General features: G+C 38.1%; 1 protein-coding gene across 1 annotated transcript; it reads left to right on the forward strand.

Moving 5' to 3' along the window:
- Window positions 1-96: 96 nt before the first annotated feature.
- On the forward strand, window positions 97-11,780 carry LOC114358016 (uncharacterized). The gene is made up of 7 exons (XM_028311873.1): window positions 97-407; window positions 6,750-6,961; window positions 7,792-7,896; window positions 8,511-8,690; window positions 9,616-9,875; window positions 10,918-11,066; window positions 11,556-11,780. The coding sequence occupies exons 1-7, from the start codon at window positions 224-226 to the stop codon at window positions 11,747-11,749; spliced, it is 1,284 nt and encodes a 427-aa protein (XP_028167674.1). The 5' UTR covers window positions 97-223; the 3' UTR covers window positions 11,750-11,780.
- The last annotated feature ends 3,110 nt before the right edge of the window (window positions 11,781-14,890 follow it).

A 14,890-nucleotide genomic window follows, 5' to 3' on the forward strand; every position in this document is an offset into this window, starting at 1 on the left:
CAGCATGCAATTACAAACAAACGCGAAGTGGCCGGTCGCGCGAGTTCGTATCGTCACCATGTTTATTTCCGTCCAGAGAGCAGCGGGATTCCAAAATAGAAAAGTCCACCACATCTCACCGAAGCAACTGCACGCACGCGGAAACCCGACAAAATTAAATCAACATTCCTGTGACGGCGAAATTGAATTTGCACAATTAGTTTAAAACAGACGTCCGCCCGCGATGGCAGCGCGGCATCGAGTGGCCGCCATTTTGTTTTTGTGGTGGGGTGTGTTTTGTGTGCTAGGCTGTGATGGTGATGAACTGGCGATCTACGAGGTGAAGCTGAAGATGCTGTGGAGTGAGGAACGGTTTCCTAAAGACTACCCGACTAACCGGCCTAAGGCTCAGTGGTCTATTGCCTTCGGTAAGTACCTACTCAAAGTATTTGAAAAGTTATAGTCATTTAACATAATCGTATAATTTTCACAATAACCAGAGATTACTCAGGTAAACATTCATAAAATCAAATCTTTTTTATTTACCTATACAGGAATCGAATAATTAATAGAATTAAATTTAACTTTTTCCAGAATCTGATTTTTTCCAGGATCTATAAAACATTTGCATAATAATAATTATTTATTTATTTTATTCAATAGTAATAAAGGGAGGCCTCAGTGAAATCAATAAAATTAATGAGTAATACTAATTATCACTCTACTAACAAAATATTTGAAAGCACGAGTATTTATCGTACCAGCTGATAGTTACTAGCAAAGAGAAAAATACTTCCCTCAAATGAACCTTCGTGGTTAGAAGCTACATACTCGTACCTATAGTCTATCCAATATAGCTTGATTAGAATGACATCTGCCATCAAAAGTAACGACATAACTTTGTAGTAGCGATCAATGAGAGCTAAATATTGGCGGACAAGAAATAATTCACGTCTGACCTACAAACAATATTTTCGACGACAGTGCTTCCAATAAAAATGTTAATTTCGTGTAAATGCAGCGTTAAATTACACCAATAAGTAGTAATTCGAAATTATAAAAATCAAGCTAGAGTATTAACGACGTCTCTACAAGGTTATCTCGAGTTACAAAAATGTTAGTGTTGGGACATATCGACAAATGTCATATTAAATTAAAACTAATTTCTTAACATATTTAACAAATTTTTTTTCTAACTAATTTTTTAACATATTTAAGTCAAGTTATACGTTTTTCTAAATGTTCACTATTAAAAACCAAAAAACATTTCATTCTTAAATAATCAAACATCGGAAATCAATCACCGGTAATTTTTTGGGTATTCATAGCACCGTTGCTCTAGAAGAGATGCCCACCGCCCTCTAGCGAGAGGAAAAAACCACTGAAGAACACTGATGATAATGACTACGACTTAGGTTGTACACCCTTGACATGAATTTTAAATTTTACTGTCTTTAAATTTAAATCATAATTGTCATTTTTATGAATAAAGATATGAAGAAAAATTGGGTGCANTATTGGATAGACTATAGTTCTGAAAAAAACACCTGTCTTCAAGCTAAGTATTTACTTGAAAGTTGTCACCTAACTTTTATTTACGCAATTACACCAAACACCAAAGACTTTGGTGACAATGGGTGGAAGCAGGAAAATGGAAGCTGAAAGAAAAAGTTCTTTTATCTGAAACAGTTAGCGATGCCCCGCGGCTTCACTTGAGATAAGAGGCATTTATTTGTCTCGGTGACAGGCGATGCTATCACGCACTGCGAAAGAGAAAAGCATCAAAGCAATTTTTCATGACTCTTGTAATATTTCTTGATTTACAATTACATGTTTCTTACGAACGAGTGCACATTTTTTATGCTTTATTCTTTAAAATTATAATTTTTGCTACGCCAATGGCGATTTGAGGTAATTTCTTCATCTTGTTTTGTTTGTCTTTTTCTCGTCATGTTAAGTATTTTTAATTTAATAGTTATAATCTAGAGCAAAAAAAGAAAGACTGTGTGCTATTTCACCACTGGTGACAAAATGTATGAGCATAAACATTTGTCTTTATTTTCTCAATGGTTACAAAGTCAAAGTGAAAATTACTTTATTTGCATGGACTATTAAAAATTGTGCTAACAAATCGTCAAATATTAAAATAAAAAATAACAATAAAAGATTTAAAAAAAACTTTTAAGTTTTGCTCTTAAGCAGCCTTTACATGTCTTTTTGCCCTACCAGCGCTTCGAGATCAACATTTAGCAAGTGCTGAGAAGAAACGCCATACATCTACATTATTCGTTCACCAATCGTGCCGTTCTTTTTAGGGACTCCTGAGTGATTTTATTGTTCTAATGTTTGTTCAGGAACGCTTTTGTTAGAAAAACAAAAGCCATCGTGGGAATGTTGCCGAATTGCAATATTGAAACCAATTGATACATTTTATTAACGTACCTATTAAATTTAAAAGTCTTTAATGTAGAAATTCTATAGTTAACTAAGTTAAGAACCTCAACTCAAAGATGATTGAAAGTTTGATGAAGGCTTTGATTGGTTGAATTTAATTTAATACTAATCTCTAACTGAGATTTAATCGAGTTTTTGGCGTTCATAAAATGTTAAAGGCATCATAAAAGACTGAAAAGTGACGGAAGAATGATGCGTGAAATTTTCAGTCTTAATAAAACTAGTTTTGATATCCATTAATATTGGAGTAATCGATTGTTGACATTCCTGTGCATGCCCATTGGGAGGGGATTGGATAAAATGTCATTGGATAAAACATTTTGTTTGTGTGTAACACACAACTTACTTCCTGAGGCGGATCTATTTGATGTTCGACGGCTGACTCTGATAGTGTTTCAGAGCAGGGTTGTCAAACTTAAACCCCCTATCTACTAGTAAGATGTTACCGTCAAAAGTTATAATCGGTCTAAACCACTTTCATTTCAAAAGACTGTTTTTTGCATTTTTGGTTAATGTAACTTTTTACTGATTTTACCAGTTAGTCAAAACCACTTTTGACTGCAAACAATCAGCCAAAAGTGGTTTCGCCTGATTTAAAATGTTACCAATCAGTTAAAATTCATAAAAAGTTATGATTAGTGAAAATTACCAGGAAATAATCAAAAATGTGTTATAAAACATGAAGTAACGTTTTATGTATTTTCAGCTCAGACAGACTTGATAAGTAAAATTATAAAAATTTTAAAACACACTTTCCCTGTAACACAGTATTACAATTAAATCACTAGTTCTATACAACCTGAATATTAGGTACGTCAGAATCCTTCGAAAACAAAGCATTTCCCGAAACCGCAGCAAAAATTTAAACAACTCGCCAATTTTATAATCAAATTACGAAAATCGTCAGCCCTACCACCGCCCTCTTTTTGATTGAAAACAGACAAAAGGATTTTTTGCGTCCGAAAAAGGACAAAATGCCTTTCAAATAGCATTGAGCCCAAGATTTATATCCTGCTCGAGATAATTCAATATCGGCGGCTTTCATAATATAATGGAGACAACTTCGTTTTCTGGTCACGGCCGGATCGCCGCCCACAATACGGTATTTTCTTTCGATGCGAATTGGCGGGTTTAATTCGTTTTGGCTCGCAAGTGTGGGCTTGTCGACGGATATTAGCCTCTGTATCATCATTCGATGGGCGTTTTTTGTCTTACAGAAGTTTTTCAATCAATCGTTTAGCATAGTCTGCCAATATGCAAACTCAAACGTCCGGGCGTCCGTTCTACCAAAAGTATCTCCCAAGGATTTCGATTCCTACGCTGCCCGCATCCAGATGCTTCCCGTGACCTTCGTCGGCACATTTAATAAATAATAAATAGGTGTTTACAGTGTTTTGTTCCCAACGAGTCACACCGAAACTAGTAACACTGTTACACGTTGGGAAAAAAATCCCATCAAGTCACACTGTTACTCGTTGGTCACACTATAATCTGTATTTTCTTAGAGTAAGCTCAAAGCTGTAGATTACTTATGTATTTTTATTTTTAATGTATTTTGTACATCGTTTCTTTATAACTAAATCTCTTATATCCTGATATTAAAGGTGCCTAGTACTCTACTAAATGTGTGAACTAGTGTGCCTAATGCCTATGCCAGTGTGAACTATTACCCCTGTAACTGGGTGGGATTTTTCCCAACGTGTAACAGTGTCACTCGTGTTACTCGTTGAACAAGCGTATTTAAAACGCTATAGTTAAGTAGGTAATACTCGTGTAAATTAAATCTTTTGACAGACCAGAGTTCACGCGTGCAAAACCGCGGGCAAAAGTTAGCTTTACATTACAGTACCTATCTAAAGTAAGCACAAAAGCTTATGCATCTCTGACCTGAAAAATAAGATGGCGGAGAATTTCCATAGCCATGAATTTTTATCACTCAACTATTAACCGGTAAAATGTTGCCAACGCTCAACTTTTAGATAGCTTAAGTATTTAAAATGCCAGCGAGGCGCTTTGTTAAGTGTTTTACTGTAAAATAAACTTAGGTTTATCTTTATACAAATACTAGCTGTGCCCGCGACTTCGTACGCGTGAAAATAGTTTGAATAATATTTCCCGTTTTTGGAACATTTTTCTTTACTGCTCCGCCCCTATTAGCTGTAAGGTGATGTCAAATAGCCTCCAACACAAAAGTTTTTCATTAAGTATAAGAAATTAAGAGCCTATTCAAATATGTATCATTTCCCTCTAAGTAAATAAATTGAGTCTTGTTACAAAATATGCCAGGTCAGGGTTACGTAAAAATTATCACATTTTCACTGAAAATTTTTTTTGAAGTCGTCCTAAAGTCATCATGTCCCAAAAATAGCGGGATCATTGAACTTTCACTGAGGGACGTCGGACGCGAATGAGTTAATTCATACCTAAATAGTTAACTAGCTGCATATCCCGGTTTCGCCCGTTAATCTGTGGCATGCGTATAACTCACAGATCACAAAAACTAAAGGGAGATGTGAAAAAGGGGGCGGGGCCAGTGTCGCAACAATATGCCCAAAACCAGAACACATTGCAATGTGCCATTCAGTTAACGTTAGANTAATTATTATGTGTAAACAGTTTACATTGCTTTCGTAGTGCTAAAGATGATTCGAACGTTGAGTACTGATACTGCAGTGGATAATGAGTACCTACATTCAAATTAACAGAATACATTCAATCGCACGTCACTGCATATGTAGTGGTGCTGTACGTACAACGTACATTACTTGCAACCTGGTATGCAAACGAATGTGTAAGAAAAAGGCACTAAAACCGTCTGTTCTAATTAATCTATACTAAAATTATAAAGAGGTAAAGTTTGTGTGTTTGTATATTAGTTAAATTGTAAGGGGTAATCTCGGAATCTACTACTCTAATAGAAAGCCACATTATTGCTAAGTGTCATGAAAAACCGAAAAATACCACGCGGGCGAAGCCGCGGGCGGAAAGCTAGTACTTTTATAAATTGAAACTGTCATTCAGGAGGCTGATATACGATTTTTCGTCTTCATTAAACAGAATGGCTTCCCTTGGTAATTAGAATGAAACGCACACGAGGGGGACGGGTCTATTTACATATCTCACTCAGAGTTCGAGCAAATGGCCTATAAAATGCTTCGATAAAAGCTAAGGTAAAGCGTAGTGGGTGATTCTGCAAGATTAACAACACTATTTGAGTTTACTTTGTACTGCTAATGATAACGGTGTAAAATTACGCTTGGTTGACAGTTGGTTCAAAAAAATAATGAATTAAGTAAGTTTTTGTCAATTTAGTAATAGTTTAGTAACTTAAACTACCTACTAGTATTATAAAGCTGAGGAGTTAGTTGTCCAATTTGAAAAAATATTTTTGTGTTGGATAGCCCATTTATCCATGAAGGCTTTAGGTAACATCACTCTACAGCCAATAGGGGCGGAGCAGTAACGAAAAATGTTGCAAAAACGGGAAATACTAATATTATCACGCGTAGGTACTTATCACACTCACACTCACATCATAAGTGGCAGGCACGGCTAGTTAGGTAAATGAATAGAAGTACCACATGAAGCAATAAAGATATTATAATATCTTTATTGCTTCATGTGGTACAAACAAGGTATTAAAAATAAAAACATGAATCTGTTTTTTTTTCTCTTATATTCGTGGTCCCAGCGGCAATCTATAGGGAACTCTACAATAATCCACTCCTGTGTCCGTTTGCACTGTTTTTTGTCATGTGCAGGGTGGAGTCCAGTGACTCAATTGCCCTCAGTGGTCATGATTTCTCAACTGTCCTGGAATACTACTGAGGAGACCCATGCCACTAGCTCTTTGCAGTCTGCTGAATTGGAAGCCATCAATAGTCATGAGGTGTTGGACTGATGTGTTTACATGAAACTGTATTTTTATTCTTTACTTATTAGCCAAGCATTTAGCTCGGCTCCCTCCAAGTACCCGTGAATCTACAATAAAAATCAATTGAAGGGGTAAGTGGACAAAGGTGTTATCTGACAAAACTGAAGAATCGACTTTTTTGCATGAACATAGGTTTTAAGTGATGATAAAATCGAGTACCTAATGAGCTCAAAACACGCAATTTTGTTACGTGTCAAACGTTATCAAAGGTGTTATCTGACAAGCTTTCATACATTTCAGGATTCAAATGTGGTATGAGCTGATTAACATTTTCAAACACTCATAACTCATTTTGTTTGTTAAGACCTTTGTCCACTCAACACTTCAATTGTTTACCGCTTAGAGTTTGAGGGGTTAAATATTTTTTCTCTCTTCTTTCCAGGTCAATCGCACAACAGTTCTTATGCCCTATACCATGTGGATGAAGTGGCATCATCTCCCGTAAGAAGCTTTACCCAGTTTGGGAAGATCGACGCATTGGTGCAGGGAGGAGAAGAAGAACCGAGGGTATATGACCAGTTCACAGCCCCAGCTGTGGGGAAAGGAACCGGGGAGACACAGGGCATTGTCCTGGTGGATGGAAGGCACAGTTTAGTACGTATGAAAATCTGCTACCGCCTTTTTGATCTAAAGAAAGTCTACTCCGTGAAATAAGAATAAAATATAATAAAAACGCTTTTTTTATTACTAAAAGCATGAACTAACTGATATCGTCTATGACACTTTAGAAGGGTTTCATATAATGATTGCAATCTATAGGTACCTAATGGAAATTAATAAGTGTTGACGACAGTTATTATAACTGTACGTCCAATAACTCTTAGCATCTAATGATTAGAATAACTACTTCACTCCTTCAACAACTATACAAATTAGCCCACTATTAATATAAAAGAAAGCCTACTATTAATGTTCTATGATCTACCTACCCTAATTAAATCCTAAAATTTAATAATCTAGCTACAAATAATTTAAGAACAAATCTAAAAACTCACTACAAGACTTTCAATTATCTACTACTGGAATTAATATTGGATTATGCCCGTTTTCACCAACAATCCCTAATTTTTAAGTGATCCCTATGAAAACAAAATTCCTGTTATGTGTTACCATACCATAGGGGTCACTTAAAAATTAGGGATTGATGGTGAAAACAGGCAATAGTCCCCTTTTCCAGAGCTTGATTGACCTTACATTTCGAATAATGTATCGTGCATGAATACATGAAATTCTAACGCCCGTATTCACAAACGATGCTTGCTTAAGTGAAGCAGCAAATCGAACACACAGCGTTGAATAGAGCTCTTTGATTATTTCGTGTGTGACCCTGTGCGTCCACGCGCACTGTGAGACCTCATAGTAATGTTTGTGAATACAAACGTAAGATACTCGTATTATAGCAACACATTTTCTAACGTTTTCAGGTTTCATTAATATGCCACATGATACCATCACCCGACTGGTTCATCGGAGTAGATAGCCTTGACCTATGCGTGGATTCTTCCTGGGTGGATCAGATCACGTTGGATGTGAGTGCAGTTAAGTTATCTAGACAAAGTGACATTCGTGACAGTTTCGATTTCGTGATCGCTTCGCTACATCTTTCTTTTGTTAATTATTTTTACTGAATAATCGCGAAATCGATTATTATGGATGCTACTTTGTCTACATGTAAATGGTGTTTAATTGCGTCTCTTATCAGCAAAGTGGACAGATTTATTTTTCGCTTCTATTAAGTTTGATGAAGTACGCAGGCCGCTACCAACCGGGCAACATGGAAAGCATTGGGGGAGGCCTATGTTCAGCAGTGGACGTCCTATGGCTGAGATGATGATAATGATGATGATTAAGTTTGAAATCACTTCAGCACCATGTGCTGATATAAGTAGAGACAGCTATAAGACTAACTTTGGCGAAAAAATCTGTTATCAATTCCCCAACTATTTTTTATCACACTTTCACTATAGATTTTAATTACGCAAACCACTGCAAGTCAGTGTTTTTAATCAATCGCAATCCTCAATTCCTCACTCATTAGACTTTTTCACAATACTTTGATTAATCTACATTGGATTTCTATTCACATTCACCAAGTCTTTACTTTAACACCCAAATATGGTGGTATATTTGTGCTTCTTCACAGCTCGAGCCCTTAGACGGGGGAGCAGCAAGTGGCCTGACCTTCACTGCTCCTCGTTGGGAGACTGTCCCACCAGAACCGGTCACGAAGCACGGGCCCAGGGTGCCAAACCACCCGGCTGCAGGTTTCTACTACCCGAACTGGAGGGAACTGCCTGTGATCGCTAAGGCCGAGTTTACGAGAGTAAGTTATAATAACAATATTTTAAAGCATCGCCCGCGTTGATATTAGATTTAAAAAAAACTTAATAATTTATTATTACCAAATAATAATTAACAGTTATGCTTCAATGAATGAGGAGATCCGTAGGAGAACCAAAGTAACCGACATAGCTCGCAGAATGCTAAAATCAAGTGGCAGTGGGCGGGGCACATAGCTCGTAGAGACGATGGCCGTTGGGGCAGGAAAGTTCTCGAGTGGCGACCACGGGCTGGAAAACGTAGCGTGGGCAGGCCTCCTACTAGGTGGACCGACGATCCTAGCTGGATCGTTTGTCCGAGATAGACATACTTGTCAACAATCTCAAGAATCGAGCTCCCAACCAAAACCGGGTAGGGCGCAACATGGACGTTCGACATAAGCTTCGTTTTGTCCATGTTCATCCGAAGGCCTACCTGTTGGGAAACTCAATTAAGGTCTTCGAGCATGGTGCCAAGGTCCTCCAGCGATTCTGCCATGACCACGATATCGTCGGCAAACCGAAGGTACTTTACTTGAAGGTATGTACTCGCCGTTAACGTTTATGCCGTATCCTTTCCATTCCAGGAGTTTGAAAGCGTCTTCCAATGCCGCGGTAAAGAGTTTCGGAGATATAACATCTCCCTGTCTTACGCCTCGCTGTAGAGGAATAGAGAGTAATTTATTATTACCAAATAAATAATTAACAGTTATGCTTCAACCACACCAACGCGTGCAGATCGCCATTGCCTTGCCGGCGCGATCACGACGCGATCGTAGGGAAATGACAGGTCGTATGAACTGTCATGGGTCGCGCGACCTGTCATTGGCCTTTGATCGCGCCGGCGATGGCGATTTGCACGCGTTGGTGTGGTTGAAGCCTTACGTACGTGGCTTGAAAAATACGTAATCTTAAAAACTCTATCCACAGAAATATATCTACTCCACTGAGAAAGTCAACGAGCTAGNTAACGAGCTAGTCAGAAAAGATATATTAGCCAAATTGAACCGTAAAGACGAATATAAAGGTGTCCTTGAAGAAGTTGTGAATGATGATTCAGACATTGAAGACATCAGTACAAAAAACTACGTGGAGCATCTGATGGAATTGGAGGAGGAACCATTCGGCACACCTATACCTAACCAGCCCGAGAACAACGTGGTAGTGGTCACTAAACCGCCTAGCATCAAGTAAGTAGAGTATTTTTTTTATTTAAATAATAAATAAAACAACTTCTTGGATATCTTACCCTGCGCTTCTCTTTATTTAGTTAAAAGAAAGAAGAACAAAAAGAAATATAGTCAATTCTTTTACAAGATCACAAGAAGTTGGAAAGATCTGGGGAGACTGCGCAGGAACACTAAAATAACTAAAAAGTAAATAGACATGTAAATAAGCTCTAAAAAAAGAACACATAAATGTATCAGCAGACTCGATAAAAATACTTGTGAAAATAGAAAACTCCACCGAATAAATAATTATCCCACTAAAAATACCTGCAAAACAGACTGCGAGACTTTCCTAATATATAGCCTAGATGCAGACCGTGTGCAGCACTCAGCAACATTAAGATTTATAGGTACTTTCACACAGTTGCTATTACTTTTCCATCAACATTACCATAAGAAGCTAATAAAATACTTTTATATTCATTTTATGACTGCTTTTAGCGTTTTGACAAAATTAAGGGGCGACTTGGTTTATTAATAAAATATTTTCTTCATAGTCAAGTTGCTGGTTAATGGATTCACTTTTGTTTATTAAAGACGACCCGCCCCTGCTTCACACAGGTCTAAAATACTTAAAAACCTTCCTCGTGAATCACTCTATCTAATAAAAAAACGCATCAAAATCCGTTGCGTAGTTTTAAAGATAGACATACATAGGGACAGACACAGCGAAGTGACTTTGTTTTATAGGTACTATGTAGTCATTCTACATACCTACTTAGATTTTTCCTGAAAACAAAACGTATTATGAAGTCATTTGTTTGTCGTTAGTACGTGATGCGGACTGCGTTAACTTCTAGTCCAGTGTGGCAAATCCTTATATTTCTGTTTCCAGCCGGGCTGGGATATACCTACTTTATCGACGCCAAAATGTGTGGACAAAATCGATAAAATGGCGTGATAGCCGCTTATCGCGGCGCACATCCTAGGCCTACTGGTGGATTGCAACACGCGTCCAGTGTGACAGACAATCCATGACAAATCCTTATATTTCTGTTTCCAGGTCAACAACCGAGAGAGAGTTTGACGATGACCTAAGAAGCATGGATGACGTGGTTTTGGCTGTCGCAAGAGGCCAGAAGCTAGGTCTGAATAAATATCTGCCTAGGCACTTCAGGTCAAGACTTCACCACGCAGTTAATAGGATACAACGTTAGTTGCTAAATTCATCTTCCCCTTCTTCACACGTCGTACACTATTAAATTAAAAATAGTTTTTTAAAGTTCCATAATTCCTACCTATTCCACATCGAGACAATATTCAGCTAGCATTTAAGCTACTAATATAAATTATTAAAAACATGGAGTTATCCATTACTTACCTACCTAATGATTCGTTTTGCTTTTGCGAATTGAGACCCCTGAGGGCATAGCCTCAAAATGTTTAAGGACGTTATTGTCGACATTGTCGTAGTACCTACCTACTTTATATTAACGAAGTGATAGTATTTTTTTTTATTTGTATAGAGTATTAATGCTTGCAAATCGTCAAATATTTAAAGAAAAAAATAAATAATAAAAGAGCTTAGTTTTGCTCTTATGGAGCCTTTACATGTCTCATAATCTTTTTGCCTACCAGCGCTTCGAGACCAACACTTATATCACGGTTTAGGTTGTCATCAATGGGTTTTTTTTCCACCAGCCGACGACTGCCTGGTCTCCGAGTGGGGGGAGTGGTCCCCTTGTTCCGCTACCTGCGGGTTCGGCAACAAGTACCGATCCCGACGAGTGCTCAGGGAGAAAAGGGGAGACGGTCGCCACTGCCCAGACCTGGTGGAGAGGGACCACTGCGGGGATGTCAACTCCTGCGCTCACATCGACTACTTCCATTGGTGAAGAGGGGCAGAAGCTGATCGAAAACATAAAAATATTATCGAATAAAATTGTGATTTGTTTTGTAAAAGATTTTTTTTCCAAGATAATTTATTTTAGATTATAGGTTCCCCATACCACGCGAGTATCTATGATCGTACTCAGCTATAGGTACTATATTATCGCCCGTATTCACAAACGACGCTTGCTTAAGTGAAGCAGAAAATTGAACGCACAGCGTTGAATAGAGCTCTGTGATCAGTTCGTGTGTCACTCTGTGCGTCAATGGTCAATGCGCACTGTGAGTCGCTCTTTCTACAAAACAAGCAAATGTCAGACAAAGCCAAATTTTATAACAAATCTTAAGAGTTGTAATATTTCTGACCTTTACCTTTGTGCCAGGCAGAAGTTTTTACTGACAGCCTGCTGCTTCATTCAGGTCTGCGTATGAATAATTAATTTAATCACACTAAACTTGTGAAAAAGCTGTTTTAGTGGGTTCTTCTGGAGGGAACCAAGTTTATTGGGGTCCGGTGTCTATAAAATGCCCACCTCTGGTGAGGCTCTATTTAATATTAAACGTCGAGCTTGACCGAGGCATGGAGCGTTTTTTATGTAGGTACAAGTGGGCAGGTATTTGACCGCAATTACACACAGGTACCTAAATAAGTCTAGATTTTTTTTGTTACTTAAAGTTGTTGCTAGGTTAGGTAGGTATAAAATAAGTTGATAAAAATAAATATGATTAATTAAATGCGGCGCAAACAATACAACAATGCAAATGTACGTTTGAGTCATAAAGGGTGACACTGTCACTAGAAAATTTCATAGAAGCGGTTCGTTGTTCTGTTCATCATCGTCATCATCATCATCATCATCATCTCAGCCATAGGATGTCCACTGCTGAACATAGGCCTCCCCCAATGCTTTCCATGCTGCCCGGTTGGTAGTGGCCTGCGTGGTTCTGTTACATTACAAGTAAATACTCCAGTCTATAGTCACCTTAAGCGACAGCACATACTGGGTGACAAATCGAGTCCACAAAACCACCACACTAAGAAAACTTACGGTATGAGGGCTCTAGTCGGAGAAGAAAACGAATCTAAACACGTTTACAGCCAAAGGTGGGTCTAACTAACCCCCCATTCTTCAAAAGCGAGTCGTAAAATAACAAAACCTACTCAAAAACACGGCAACTTATGCTTATTGACTTTGGCACGAGTTCGCAAAAATGAAAAGAACCCCTTGCGGCAGATGCGCAAGAAATTTTTGACATAAAATGTGTAAGATGGCGTTTTTTCCGTTATGGCCACTGCAAATGGCACCCCATCGATCGACCACCAGCACATTTGTATTCGTGCCGTGATCCTCTCAAAATCAAGGAGTATGTGATTCGATTTCTATACAGTGGGGGATTGGTATAGAGCTGTAAAGCCTCGTCGTACGACGCCTCAAGTTTAATCCTAAGGCGTAGACCACCTACTTTTAGTTGGCCGATAGTTGGACCAGGCTGTTAATCAGTGCACACATTACACCAATTTGGTATCGGACGATTCTCCATACAAATTGAATTCGGGCCCAACTATCGGCCAACTAAAAATCGGTGGTCTGCCTCTAGTTTAATGGTGAGAGGATTGCACGAGGAAACGGGGGATAGCGGGCACTCCCTTGACTGTGGTTATAAGGGACAGTGTTTAAAGCACCAAGTGTATTTGTTTCCAAAGGTTTACATGGTTGGGCAAACAATGGGTTAATTCTCAACTACTAAAATCGAATTTTACAGCAAACTGAAAACTTAAGTAACTAAATTGCAATGTTTTAACGGAAGTTATAAATAGATACATAAGATCCCAGAATGTTAAGGCTGTGTCGTTATCTGTACCTCGCGTTGTACCAGCTCCATACACTTAACTTGCTCACTCAATCGGAAACATCAATTGAGTGTCTCATCGCGGGGTACATACTAACGCAGCAATGCCGACACTGTGCTGGTGTCTTAAGTTAAAGGTTAAATAAACCCTCGACGGAAAGCCAGAAATTACCAATCATAAATGTTTATAAAGTGTACTAAGTATTTTTTTGATAAAGTAAACTTCCCGGACGCCATTATAATAAAATTGGATGACTGTATAATTATGTTACCGATGCCCTTGGTCAATGTCACTTTTGACTGATTTTTCCAGTCATAAGTGGTTTTAACCAAGAGCGTTAGTCATGACATTATAAGTATAGACTGCAACATAATGTACACACGGCCACACTGTTTTTGCTCTCGATCTAATCAAATGGTGACTCTTTGCGATAGAACGAGATGATGGCACCAAGAAAACAATTGTTTTAATATTTCATTAAACTCTTGGTTTACTAGCTAGTCTAGTACATCTTAGTCTACTTACTATACAACTTAGTTATATCGCACCCTAAGGAGTTCACACCTAACAAGGGTTTCAATATTGATTAAACAAGCATTTCAGAAAGTTATAATTGTTCGGTGCTCGTACAAAACCCCCACAAGCAAATGAGGTCCAAGTGCTGTAGGAATAATGACCGTTCTCACCATAAATCCCTAATTTTGAAGTGACGCCTATGAAAACAAAATTCCTGATAGGTGTTACCATAGGGGTCACTTAAAAATTAGGGATTGATGAAAACGGGCATCAGATGCATAATACATTGAGTTTGTGTAAATGCAAGAAACATTTTTCAGAAAATGTTGTGGATCGGGATGAGATCCACCATCCCAAAAATATATTTTCAGCCACAAGAAGACAAGCGATCGCCATTAACAATTTTTTAAGAAAAGGAAGACAGGGGACTAACGAGAAAACTGGACATCACTCTGGACAAAACAAGAAGAAGACAGGCAACAAAAATCACTAACGCAACAAAATAATCATCCATCATGTTATTTTGCGGACCTACACTATGAGTAAGAGTGACAATTTTGTCATCGAGTTTGTTGCGGCGCTTCTTCTCAGCACTTGCCAAATGTTGGTCTCGAAGCGCTGGTAGGGTAAAAAGATTATGAGACATGTAGAGGCTCCTTAAGAGCAAAATGACGATTTGTAAGAACTATTTATTAGTCTAAACAAATAAAGAAAGGACATTGTCAGAAACCGCCTAAAAAACCGCCAAAAAACATTAACCCATCATAATTATTTTCTA

The sequence above is a fragment of the Ostrinia furnacalis genome, unplaced genomic scaffold, assembly GCF_004193835.3.
Source record: "Ostrinia furnacalis isolate ACB-3 unplaced genomic scaffold, ASM419383v2 OfSCF3581, whole genome shotgun sequence".
NCBI classification, from domain to species: domain Eukaryota; kingdom Metazoa; phylum Arthropoda; class Insecta; order Lepidoptera; family Crambidae; genus Ostrinia; species Ostrinia furnacalis.